The sequence below is a fragment of the Vigna radiata genome, chromosome 2 (assembly GCF_000741045.1).
Source record: "Vigna radiata var. radiata cultivar VC1973A chromosome 2, Vradiata_ver6, whole genome shotgun sequence".
In the NCBI taxonomy this organism is placed as follows: domain Eukaryota; kingdom Viridiplantae; phylum Streptophyta; class Magnoliopsida; order Fabales; family Fabaceae; genus Vigna; species Vigna radiata.
The window spans coordinates 24,281,570-24,295,835 of NC_028352.1; the positions used below are offsets into that span (position 1 = coordinate 24,281,570).

At 29.5% G+C, this 14,266-nt stretch overlaps 1 protein-coding gene and 1 non-coding gene across 2 annotated transcripts; both read right to left on the bottom strand.

Annotated features, from left to right (window-relative positions):
- Positions 1-1,997, bottom strand: LOC106754635. Its single transcript, XR_002667289.1, has 4 exons — positions 1,628-1,997; positions 1,434-1,548; positions 1,239-1,353; positions 1-1,124 (listed from the first exon to the last, which is right to left on the bottom strand). It is a non-coding gene; the product is annotated as an uncharacterized LOC106754635 (transcript).
- Positions 1,998-8,951: 6,954 nt separating this feature from the next.
- LOC106755561 (protein PHLOEM PROTEIN 2-LIKE A9) lies at positions 8,952-10,985 on the bottom strand. Its single transcript, XM_014637734.2, has 3 exons — positions 10,869-10,985; positions 10,095-10,174; positions 8,952-9,395 (listed from the first exon to the last, which is right to left on the bottom strand). Exons 1-3 carry the CDS (start codon positions 10,917-10,919, stop codon positions 9,050-9,052), a joined length of 477 nt encoding a protein of 158 aa, XP_014493220.1. The 5' UTR covers positions 10,920-10,985; the 3' UTR covers positions 8,952-9,049.
- Between the last annotated feature and the right edge of the window lie 3,281 nt (positions 10,986-14,266).

A 14,266-nucleotide genomic window follows, 5' to 3' on the forward strand; every position in this document is an offset into this window, starting at 1 on the left:
TAGAAACAAAACAAAGCAAGCTAATTATACAGATCAATTTTGCAGCAATGATAGAGAAAATCAATGTCACCACCTAATTTTTACATGCAGAGACAGACAGAGAATCCACGTGAGAGGACTAAACATCATGGATCTATTAGAATTGCAAAAGCATATATGCTACAACAAGAACGACAAACTAAAAACCTGACCCAACAATTGTACCAGTAAACAGATTGGACGGAACCGTCATTGCCCGCAAAATTGCCCATCCCGTAGCTACCTAGAAACGCATTGCCCTTCTGAAAAGTTGCCCCTGTTCAGATCACCCTCGACGTCATGGTATAAATGCATATTTGGTTTAACTTCTTTTGAAGAAATAATCACTTGTTATTTTCTCAAGGAAACTAAAAAGACAACTAGTTCCCCAAATGAAGCTTGTTCCCACAACATGCACTAAATGGTACCATAACCAGTTCCTCCGGGGTAAAAACAGTAACCTTCATTGATCTGTTGAGATGAACGGCCAAATTTACTAGCCTCCTGAGAAACTCTTAGCCTGACATCTTCTAAGCCATATGCTGAACTTGTTTTGTTAGTCTGCAAACACAGACCCAACCTCAAAGACAAATCACATTCCCCGGCTCGCGACTCCTCCTCCGCAACACTTACAGCAGTTTCTTTCACAATTCTGTTGGGAGGACAATGGACTCTACCACATTACAAGTTCCGCAATGGATCCATTCTAGATGGCTCCAAGGCTGGAGTAATGACGGGTGTGCCAACAAAGATTGTATCAGAGTAAGTGTTCCCCGGGTTGTTGATCCGCAGTGGAGGCTCTTGGGGTTCAAAACCATAACACAATGGGTAAACGGAACCGAAGTTCAATGAGGGGTTACTTTGCACTGCAAAGGGTTGGTGATGGTGAACAGCAGCAAAGTTGTTTAATAAAGAGTAGTTATTCAGGCTGGTCTGGTGGATAGAATCTGACACTGGAAAAAAGGCTAAAGCATTGCTAGAAGCAACAGATTCGGGAGAAACAGAAAAAGGGTATTGTTGATTCCTCGATGTAAGGTAAGTCCTGGAGATATTGTGCCTATCACTTCTTGATGTTCTCACTGGCTTGCAACCAAGGTTAAGTGCAGCTAACAGAATAAAAAAATAAACAAAAAAAAGCGCTCAAATTTATAATTCCTTTAAGACACAAGCAGATTCCGAAAATTTAGAAAGGAAATGTGAGGGGAAATTTATTTTAGCACCTTCGATACATGGTGGCAAAAGCTTGCCGGTCTCGTTGGTTTCTTCTCTACGAATGATAGTGTTGATGGCATCATTGAGGCGGTCGAGGAGCGTGTCGGGGTTAAGGTACTCTGCCTAAGCAAAGGAAAGGAAAAGTAAAGAAAAAGATGTAAGAAAATGTGACATGCATATGGTTGAAAGAGAGAGAGAAGAACCTCAGAATTAGCTTTGGAGTAGATGATTTCTTCGGCTCTGAGGACAACGATGGGAAGCTTCTCCTGCCACTCCTTTTTGTTCTTAGTAGATAGAGAGTGAAACTGAGAGGCGACCCTAATCAAACAGGTGAGGCGCGGTTAGGAATGGGAGGGAAGGAATAGAGCGAGCAATAAAGAGAAGAAAGAAAAAGAACCTGAAAATTCGTCGAATGATGGAACCTCTGATGGGTTGGTGGCGGTCGCTGTGCCAAGCTCTCCTCATGCACTCGTATGGTCTTGGGCCTGGCCTGGGCATCTTGAAGAGGGTGGAAAATGGAAAATGGAAAATGGAAAAGAAAGAAAGGAAAAATAAGCGTGTGTTTGTGTTTGTGCGTGGGTGTGTTGTTTATATTGTGTTGTTGGTTGAGAGAACCGAGGTGGTCTAGTAGTTGATTCTACCTAGGTTTTGGTGCGATGTGTCTGAAACTTTAGGTCTTGCCTGTAATGGCATAGTTTTGGTCGTGTAGTAGGAGGAGGAAAGAAAGGAGGAGAGAGCACCTTTCTCATTTTCTTTGTCTGACAATTTTAAAAGGTTAAATTGGGTTGTTATGTTTTTTCCTTTTAATTATGTTTTGTGTAGTGCCAAAGGGGGGCTCGGGGGGTCAGATCACGCCTGTTGCGAAAACGAGACCGCTTCGGTTAACGTCAAAAGGTACCTGGACATTAAACTCTCTCTCTCTCTCTCTCTCTCTCTCTCTCTGCTTTCACTTTAACTTAACACTATCATTTTTAACTATTTTTATTTTTATTTTTTCTTTTTCTTTATGATAATTTATACACCAAAAAACATGTTACACCTTTTTTATTTTTCTATTTTAACAGTTTTTCTATTTCATTTCAATACAAACATGTCAAATAATTACTTTCAATTTTCCTTTTATTGTTTCATTATCATGGCCAGCTGTGCCTCTTTCGTACACCCAAAACAATACAAGATGACAAAACTTATCCAATATCAACTTAGTTATTAAAAAGTATAAAGCTAGCCAAAAGGATCTGGTTTAGCTTTTCGCATATATAATCTTTACAGCTCTTTGCTTTAAATCCATTATTTATTTATTTATTAATTTATTTAATCAATGGTATATGTTGTTTTGAAATGTGTGAAATGATTCTGTTATATTCATTTATTTAATTAAGTAAATTAAAATAACTTTTTTCAATCAAATAAATTGATACAAAGATTAATTTAATTTAATATTGAGCAAAACTTTGATAATAATAATAATTGAAGACATTAAATGAAATTATATTTAATCTAGAAATAGTAAAACAACTCTCGAAATAAAGATTGAAAAAAAGAAAAATGATTTGAACTCCCAGGAACTAGAATATACTTTGCATACAACAATAAAAGAGAGAAAAGGGGATAAGAGATTCATGTTCAACTTAATTTCAAAAACAGAGTATGCCCTCCCATCACCTTTTCCTGCAAATAGTTACCTTTCACTGATAGAAATTGGTACCTTATTATTTATGGGGTGTTGTAGATACTCTTCCATTAAATAAAAACTTTTATAAAATGATTATAAAAAGAAAACTAGTTTATTTATAAATTAAAATTAATCTATACACAAATTTAAAGAAATTATTTAAAAATTTCTAACAATTAATTTCTGCAAAAGTTAATTTGATATTTTTCTTTTGTTAAAAACTTATATGAGTTCAAACATATTTAAAAATAAAAATAAATTATAATAGACATAAATAGATAATTATATGATAAGTGATCCAGCATAATGTTACTATTGTATAATTTGATACATCTTTCATGTTTATTTTATTCAGTTGTAGAAAACTCATATTTATCAATAAATTTTGTATAAATAATGACTTTTAATATTTTCTGGAAAGATGTGCTAAAGTTATTCTAGATCACCAATCATTCTGACATATCTCTGTATCAATTTTGAAAGGATTATTTTCTTCACATGATCATGTGTCTTGAAGGATGTACTAAAATTATTCTACACCATCAATCATCATAACAGGTCTCTGTATCAATTTTGGAAGGATTATCTTCCTCATATGGTCTCTGTCTGGAAGGATGTGCTAAAGTTATTCTAGATACCAATCATCCTGACAAGTCTCTGTATCAATTTTGGAAAGATTATATTTCTCATATAGTCCTATGTTTTACTTTGGTATGAATAAAAACTCCTTGATCTAGGTTTGTTAGGTTAAACTAACTATGGAGAATATGTAATGCATCTTTATATTTAAGGGTGGATAGACATAAAATAAGATCTTCTTTGAAGCTTAAATAGACATAAAAATTTACAATGACTTTTCTTCTCTAAAGTTCAACAAAATTATTTATCTAAAACTGATTGAATCCAAATAATATCAAATTGTAGTCATAAGTGATTGTGTTCCTACAATAATTTTTCTTTTATATTTGACATATAACATCAATTTTCATCAAAATTATTATCATATTGCATACATATCTAATGGTTGAAGTTTTCACTGAAAATATTTGATTTTCAATGATAATTATTTTGTCAACTAGATAATAATCACTAAAGGAAATTCTTAGTCATCATTAAAAGAAGTTCTAGTTTTCATTAAAAAAAAAAATTTAAAAAATTGTTATAATTCTTTTTTTTTTCTTTTGTTTACATCTAATTGGAATAACAAGAGATAAAAAGCTAACACTCTCCCACATATACCAATAACTAGTACTAGCAAAGAGAAAGTTAGTAACTGCTTTTTAATTCAATTACTGATTTTATTCAACGATTAACCTCACAATTAAAATGAGTTTATTACATATAACAACAATTATCAGTAAAATCATTGTTTGCCTACACACAACGATTGAAGTTGTAACTAAAAGTACTTGATTTTCGATAATAATTTTATTAACAATAACCGAAGAATCATCATTAAAGGAAATTCTTAATCACCACTAAAAGAAATCTCTAACTTTCATTAAAAAGATTTAACGGTCATTAATTTTTCTTTTGAGGTTCATACCTTATGAAAATAATAATAAAAAATTAAAAGTCAATACCAGCTTGTGTAATCAACATTGTGAAAAGAATATTAAGAATTACTTTTTCATTTTCCACTGTATTATCTCCACAAAGATCTCACACTCAAAAGTAATAAAGAAAGCTTGTTGAATAAAATAAATTCAAAAGTTTAGTAATAAAAATTATTTAGATATGAATGATTTATAAAGACATGTCGTTACCAATACTAATTTTATTTAATCAATAATCTCTAGAAACGATTTCATTACACTAAAACATTTTATTTTATTAGTTTGGACCAACGAAGGACCCTTAAGGAGTCTTCTTAATTTTAGTTTATCATATTCACATAACCTTTCATATCAAAGTCCATTTCTTTGTCTATCGACAATTCTTTATTATTATTTTTAATGATAAATATTAGTTATCAATATTTATTAATAAAAGACTTAAATTTATACTTTTTAGTTATTAAAAAGTATAAAGCTAGCCAAAAGGATCTGGTTTAGCTTTTCGCATATATAATCTTTATAGCTCTTTGCTTTAAATCCATTTTGTTTATTTATTTATTTAATGAATGGTATATGTTGTTTCGAAATTAATTTTATATCTGAATACACTTGCATTTAACTTTGAAATGTGTGAAATGATTCTGTTATATTCATTTGTTTGATTAAGTAAATTAAAATAACTTTTTTTCAATCAAATAAATTGATACAAAGATTAATTTAATTTAAAATTGAACAAAAATTTGATAATAATACTAATTGAAGACATTAAATGAAATTATATTTAATCTAGAAATAGTAAAACAACTAAAATTTCTCGAAATAAAGATTGAAAAAAAGAAAAATGATTTGAACTCCCAGCAACTAAAATATACTTTGCATAGAACAATAAAGAGAGAAAAGGGGGATGAGAGATTCATGTTCAACTTAATTCATACAACTTTATTTTATTGTGTTTTAGAAAATATTTCTATCTCATGTTTACTAATAAAATTTTGTATAAGTCATGTTTTTTACTACTGTGTTGGAGGATGTACTAAAATTATTTTAGACTATCAATCATCCTAACATACCTCTGTATCAATTTTGGAAGGATTATCTTCCTCACATGATCCTGTGTCTTGAAAGATGTGCTAAAGTTATTCTACACCATTAATCATTATAACAGGGCTCTGTATCAATTTTGGAAGGATTGGCTTCCTCATATGGTCCTGTGTCTTGAAAGATGTGCTAAAGTTATTGTAGACCACCAATTATTCTGACAAGTCTCTGTATCAATTTTGGAAGGATTAAATTCCTCACATGATCCTATGTTTTACTTTTATATGAATAAAAGTTCTTTGATCTAAGTTTGTTAGATTAAGCTAGCTATGGAGAATGTGCAATGCATCTTTATATTTAAGTAGAGGTGTCATTTGAGCCTCTAGCCCATAGATTGACCCTGACCTCTTCTAGAATCAAGCCCCATTTCTTTAGTCTACTTAATAGGAATTTTCTTTAAAAGTCATAACCCTCAAAGTCCACGTAAATGAATTGGAGTAAGGTTAGGATGTAGCTAGCCTTCAAACTAAATTAATTCATTTTTAATTATTTCTTTTATTTGTTTTACAAATTTAATAGTTTCTAAATTTTGCATGATATTTTACTAATATATTTTTGAATTAAATATAAATATATAAATATTGATTTTATATGAATTAAAACTTAAAGTCTTTTTTTTTATAAAAAAGTGTATTTTTTTTATTGTTTAATTTATAAAAAAAATTACCAAAAATTGTTTATTGTTTAATTTATATTTTTTTTTTAAATTGGATATAATGTGATAAATATGCATGTGTTTCCGTTTTTATGCAGAGCTTAATACATGTCTTTATGCTTGTTTATATCTGTTTTAAAACATGAAATTTATTAGGTGATTTAAGAAGTGTATATCAATGTTTTATAGTCTTTTATTTTGAAACTTAATTTTAAGCTAGATTCTTTCTTCTTCTTTTTTTATAATTATTTGATTTTTTTAATATAATTGATGTTTCTATTTGACATTTAAATAATTATAATTTTTTCTTAAAATTTTATATTAGAGAAACAAATGTGTATAATTTTTACATTGTTGATACTATTATATTTTTTATTGTGATTTTTGTTTTCGTAAAAAAATATCAATATTTGAAATAGTAAATAAGTGGATGTAGTAGGGATAAAGATGAATTTTTATTTGGATGAGTTAGTTAAAGTTATATTTATTTTGTTTTGTTGTCAATTTATCATGAAAATGTTCAGATTTCAAAAATAAAAGTTGTGTTTTTACTAAATTCATAAGAGTCAATATAATACTAAGGATAAAACATACTAAAATAAATTTTCAGAAGTTAAATTTAAAATATAAAAATATTTAAAGAATGAAAAGTAATTTTTTTTTTATTAAAGACCAAATACAAATTCTTTTAAATACTGCAAAGAATAATTTTATTTTAATGGTGAAATCTTTATTGTTTTAATTTTCACCCTTGCAATAAATTAGAAGTTAATTATATTTTTTTTGTGTTCAAAATAAATACTTTTTCTAAAAAGAGACTCATGGACTGACCTTGACCCATAAGACTTTTGTAAATATTTTGATCTTGTGGACTTTTTTTATAGGAGACTTTTTGGTCCTGTGGATTTTTCTGACCCCACGTGAGTTAGGGCCAAATCATGTAAAGAGAGTCAAATTGACGGGTCTATATTTAAGGGTAGATAGAGATAAGTTGAAAATAAGATCTTCTTTGAAGCTTATAAATAGGCATAAGAATTTGCAACGACTATTCTCTTCTTGAAGTTCAACATAATAGTTTATCTAAGAATGGTTGGATTCAAATAATATCAAATTGTAGTCATAAGTGGTTGTGTTCCTACAATATTTATATTTAGCTCTGAGTCAACTAGATACTAAGCAATGAGTCCAATCACATAAAAAATTAATGTCACTCTCAACTCAAAACCTGAAGGCAATAGATTAACGAGTCTCCATCTTTACATGGTGCTTCACTTTCTCATTTTTACCAAATGTGAGACTTAGACTCACACTTGAATTCCTAAGAAGACCACAAACAATGTTATTTTGAAGCTTATGACAAAAAAACTTTGAGCAAGAATATTGACAACATTTTGACAAATATAAATCACATTTTATTCTTCAACTTGAAAGACTTCTTTATATAGGGTATTGAGGAAATAATCATTATAAATATTTTTCTAGCAATTGAGAAGCTTCATATCAAGTTTTCACCTTCAAGTTGTTGTTTGTTCCGCACATATGTAAATATACATTAAATACGCTTAATGTAACATTGAATACTTATATATTAGGTATACAACATCCTAATAGCTTACATGACTTATCATGGGTAGTTTAAAGAGCTGTCACTCAAATTGGAGTAAAACATGAAAGTATAGAAACACATTCTTTAATAATAGAAGATTAGAAATTACTTTCACATTTCACTATACAGATCCAAATATCACTTGCTTAGTACACAAATAATCAAAAAAGCTTTCTAGAAAAAATAATTACAAAATTTAATAGTAGAGATTATTTATCAATGGAAAAAGATTGTGTATATAATTTATAATAATTCCTTATACTAATTACTAATCATATTTAGAAAATATCCTCTTTGAACGAGATTATTACACTAAAATAACTTTTCATTTATATTTCACATATAACAATAATTTTCATCAAAATTATTCTCATATTGTGTACATATCTAATGGTTAAAGTTTCCATTGAAAATGTTTGATTTTCAACAATAATATTATGTAAAATGGAGGTCTTGTTCACTTGAGTGGATTTAGGGGAGAGTAATTGAGAAGATTTGATGATAAATTTTTTTTGTTGTTCATTTGAATAAATTTGAAGGTAAGTGAAAATAGATTTGGAAGTAAATTTTTTTAATTTGTCACATAAATTAAATCTCACACTAATTCTCACAAATTTTACTTCCAAATCTATTCTCACTTACCTCCAAATTTATTCAAATAAACATAAAAAAATTACTTTCAAATTCTCTCCATTACTTTCTCCTAAATCCACTCAAATGAACAAATCAAAAAAATTCTTAATTATCATTAAAAGAAGTTATAGTTTTCATTAAAAAACTTTTTAAAATATCGTTAAAATCTTTTTTTTTTCTTTTGATGTTTATATCTAATTGGAATAACAAGAGATAAAAAGCTAACACTCTCTCACATATACCAATAACTAGTACCAGTAAAGTAAAGACAGAGTTAGTAATTGCTTTTTAATTCCACCATATTTTCAATGAAAAATATATGTTTAACAATTTTTTTAATAACTTTTTAAGGATTGTTTACGTGACCGTCTGTGATTTATTTGTTTCAAATATACAAATCAATAAAACAGTGACTCATAATGTATTGTCAATCCCACACTCTTCCATCTGGAAATAATTTGCAAAAGTAAAACGAATGCGTGATATAGGAATGCCTTGTTTGAATTAGTAATTTAAAATAGAAAATTTATTAGAAATATATAAGTATGGAATTATTTGATAATTTGAAGAATATAGATAGGAAGAAGGTGATGAAGTTAATTGAGAGGTTGGATCACAGCTTTGATAATTTGAAGGCCTCCCTTCCATTTTCCGCTCCAGACTTCATAAAGTCCAAAGTGAAGATCCGATGGGCCGACCACAGGAATCTCAAGTCGTTTGAAGGGAATGATGTTCTCACCAGGACTTAGCCTGTTTGCTTGAAACCTATATTTTCCTGTTTTACCGATTTTAGCCATCACTAGAACATCTGTGCCTGCCCATCCAAATCCATCTTCTTTAACTTTAACCTCAAATGAAACTGAATATGTCCCTGCTTTTGTTATTTGTACCACACCCGATACCTCCAGCCATGAAACTTGTATAAGCTCTGCAGGACCTTCCCTGAAATCATTCCTCTCCTCAAAATTAATCTTTATCTCCATCATCATTCTTAAAATAATACAAAATGTCTTTTTAATAACTTTTGACAATTTTTCATAGTTTGTGATTGGTCTGTTTCAAATATAGATATCAATAAAATAGTGACATATAATTTAGAATTGTATAAATGGGTCATAATCCGCGGGTCAACCTGGTCCACTAAGAGTTCGAACCGGGTTGGGTTTGAGAAAATTGTATTTTTTTTATGCAGATCAGATTTAAACCCAGTTCATGCGGATTGAACCCGTGGTGGGTCAGGTTGGCCCACCAATCCACCTACTTAATTTTATTTTATTAAAATTTAATTTTAATTTTATATAAAAAAAATTATTATTTAAGTTTCTATTTTTAAAATGAATTAAACACCGGTGAAATTTGTTTAGATTTGAATTATCGAAAGTTTGTAATTTTTTTTATTTAAAAAAATTTGTAATTAAGTGAGTCCCAACTCGTTTACCCACAATCTGTGGTGGGTCAGATCAGATTAAAATTTGTCTGACTTGTTAATAAATAAATCAGATTGAGTTGACTGATTAAATGATCAAACCGTGATGGATTGAACCGAATCAAACTGAATGACCCATTTTGAAACTCTGATATAACCTATTATAAAAAGTTATTAAAAAAAATTATTATCATAGTTCTGATGACAATACTCACTCTGGTATTCTCCAGTATCGTGAATCATTTCCCCACACAATATTGAGTCCTCTGGGAAGTATTTCGAACTTGTCGTCGTCCTGCACATTGTTATTGTTACCGCAAACTATAGTTAAATATCTTTATTACATATATCAAATATTTATTTATTTTCTTATATTTCTCATCTTATCATCTTATATATTTTATAGATCTATAAGCTTTTGTTTTCTCTAACTATATCTCAAGTGTTAATGGAATATTGTAGATGTGCATCAATAATTTTTCTATAGTTGCAGCTCTGAAACTTGAATATTCATTTCAGGGTTATGTATCAAATGAGTGTCTGTTTTGGTATAAGGAAAACAATTAATTTTAATTTTGTATACACAAATTGATTTCAGTTTGAGAACTTGCATTAAAATATAAAAATCTTCCTTTTTGTGTTTTAAAAAAAAATTGAAAGTAGAAAATAATATAGCAATATGATGGTTACCTTTATAACTCAAGGAAAAAACCGGTCTGAGTATCACTAAAAACTTTTAGGACACACAAATAAAAGGAAAAAAAAAATACTAAACAAATTTTGATATGACAAGAAAATTATAGTTTTATAAGTAAAAAAATGTTGTCAGAAAGAAATTATACTAAAGAGAATTAGAGAAATTCCTGAAGGAAGATTAATTATTGATATAGTTGATAGATAATCCTTGAAAACAATATAATTAGAAAAAATAATTAAACTAGTCTATTTACAAACAAAGGAATTGATTTTGAAAATACATATATAGTTACCTTTTTCATGCAGCTCTTGTCAGAGGTGTGATGAGGCTTCTTGAAAGGCATGGTAGAAAATCTGCAAAAAATAAAAATAAAAAAGTAATTTGTTGTGTGAGGGAAGAAGAAGTGAAGGAGTTTATATAGATAAGAAGGAAGAGAAAGAGAATAAATTAATATTATAAAAATTGAGGAGAAGAAGAATAAAGTTGAATTCGATGGAGAAAAAAAGGAAGGAATAATAGAACAAGTTGAACACAAGAAAGAAAATGGCATCAACTTTTTAAAAAAGGATCACCAACCCTATCAATAATACTTTTTTCCAATAAAAGAATAATCACTTTTTATTTATTTTTTTATTTAGACTAATAACCTAAATAACTTTCAATTAAGATTATAGTCTTTTTTATTTTTCTACAAATTTAAAGAAACATTACAAAATTAATTTCAAGGTATGCAAAATTTAGCACTCAGGAATTTCAATAACTTTTATTTATACTTTTCATTCAATAGGAGTGTGAAAACTTTCAAGCATATAAGTATATAAGAAGAGAGACTGACATGTGTATTAATTTTTTTTGACAGTTTTCACAAAGGTTTTTTTACGAAAATTATATTTTTTCAACGATTTATGTTATAGTTTATAATTGGTTTAATAAATTTAAGTAGACTAATAAAATAATAACATATAATTTATTATTAAAAAGTTGTTATAAAAAATTCTAATTCATCGAAATATTTTTTTTAGTGATGTGTAGAAAAGAATTTGATAAAGCATCGTTCGTATATTGTCTCACCTTACATTATCCAACTATACAAACGATAAACTGCAAAAATTTTAAAACGCAATTCAATATTCTATTTTTGTATGTTTCTTGTTTTTCATAAATTTTCATGTTCAAGTTTGTGTATGTCCACTTAGATATGTAAATATGTATTAAACATATTTTATGCAATATTAAATGATTTATAATTTATTGTCAAAAACACTCCATTTATAAAGAATCACGATGTTTTGTGTATATAAATAGTGGGTATGGTAATCGGTCTATTTGGTTAAGAATAATTAATAAATATTGAATTTTACAATTTTTTTTAGTTAATTGTGATATTAGATGAATTCTGATTTCAATAATATTAATTTTATTTTATTTTATTTAGAAGATAAAAATGTTCATAAATATTATACCGCTCTAATAGATAAAACGTATTGAAACAAAAATATATTTGTTATAAAATATTTATTATAAATATTAAAACAAATGTTAATAACATGATAAAATTGTTAATACTTTATTTAAAACTATGTAAATATTAGATGAAACCAGACATCTAAACGAGACATCTAAAGTCCTATAAGTGAGACATCAAAACAATATAAACAAAGCACTAGGTTGAGAAGGCCTTAAATCAACAACACAAAAGCTCGCCTTGAAATGATGAAACGAGGCTAAAATGGCCTAAAATCAACAAAACAAGGTGGAAAGGCCATACCCAAGCGAGATGTGAAGAGCTTGACAAGCCACCCAAGAAACTAGGCCTCAAGGCCAAACAAAGAACTCAACCTCTGTAGCCATCAAGAAGCTCGACACTCACAACTATCAAGGAGCTCAGCCCCTATGGTCATCGCCTCTAAAAAGCTCGACCTTCGTAGTCATCAAGGAGCTTTGTCCCGTGGCCATCACATCCAATGAGCTTGACCTTTATAACCATCAAGAAGCTCAACCATATTTGTCATCATAGGGTTTGGCTAAACAACCTTCACATCCAAGGAGCTCAGCCTCAATGGCCATCAAGGAGTTCAGTCTCTGTGATCACCACTTCCAGAAAGCTCATTCTTGAAGCCGTATTACTTTAAGCTCAGAAAGAGTTCGACCCCTAGGCCATATCACTTTAAGCTTAAAAAGAGTTTGACCTTGAGGTTATACTACTTTAAGCTCAAAGAGAATATGACACCGATGTCATATTATTTTAAGCTCTTAGAGAGCTCGACCCCGAGGCCATATTATTTTAAACTTAAAGAGAGCTTATCCTCGACCATATTACTTTAAGCTCAAAGAGAGCTCGACTCCAAGACTATATTACTTTAAGCTTAAAGAAAATTCGACCTCAAGGCCATACTACTTTAAGCTCAGAGAGAGTTCGACCCCGAGATCACATAACTTTAAGCTCATAGAGAGCTCGATCCCCGAGACCACATTACTTTAAGCTTAGAGAGACCTCGACCCTGAGGCCATATTACTTTAATCTCAAAGAGGACTCGGCCTTGAGGCCATCCTACTTTAAGCTTAGAGAGAGCTTGACCTTGAAGTCAAGTACTTTGAAGCTTCGATAAAGCTCGAGCACGAGGCCAAAATTATAAAGCTTGACTGCAAGACAAGAATAATTTTGAAACTTGGATAAGAGCTCGACCACGAGGCTTGGATTACTTTAAAGTTCAGTTAAGAGCTAGGCCACGAGGTTAGAATTACTTAAAAGTCTAGAGAAAGTTCGACCCTAAGGCTAGATTGTATATTAGAACCAAACCCTAAGACCAATCCACCTACAAAGCATGACCAAATGGCCTAATTATATCATGAACTTAACCTCGAGGCCAATCCACCTACAAAGCATGGCCAAATAACCTAACTATGAACTCAACCGAATGGCCAACCCGTTTGCAAGCCATACAACTCGACCCAAATCAAACTCTTGAGATTGGGAGACTTATGTTCTTACGTGACTCAAAAGACATATTAAGTGCATGACCTAATAAGGTCATTTAGAGTTTTTCATTATGAAGTAGTCCAAACCTATACCTATTTAGATCATATTTACATATTATAATTAAATTTCAGTAGTTTAACGAGTTGGTTATTATTTATACTTCTACTATTATTATTAGACTTGTTGATTATTATTTATATTTCTACTATTATTATTAGATTGTTATTATATTCTTTAAATAAGTATTATTTTAATAGGAAGATAAATCCACAACCCATGTCGATGCGATAAATATAAGAGTAACTCTTAAGAAATACTCACTTCACACTTGATATTTAATGATTACTCACATATTATAGATTTTATCTCTCCTACTGATTTCATCATTATAAAGTCTTTAAGGTAAATCTTTCCCTCTTATCAACGACTCTTCAAATAGAATAAACAATCCAAATATCATTAGGATCTTCTCATTTGTCTACAAAATCAACACTCAAGATTTGGATAGATCATATCGTATTTCAATTTTCTGGAATTATATGAATGAGTTATCCAAACTGAAAGTTAAGGAATATGCAAGCATCGTGGGTGTGGGTGCATTTGAGCGTATAAATGTATTCGGGAATGTAATTCAAAGTTGTTGGTGTCTTAGTTTTGGACCAATACGATTATCTTTTTTGAAATTAGATGTTGAATAAGGTACTTTTCAG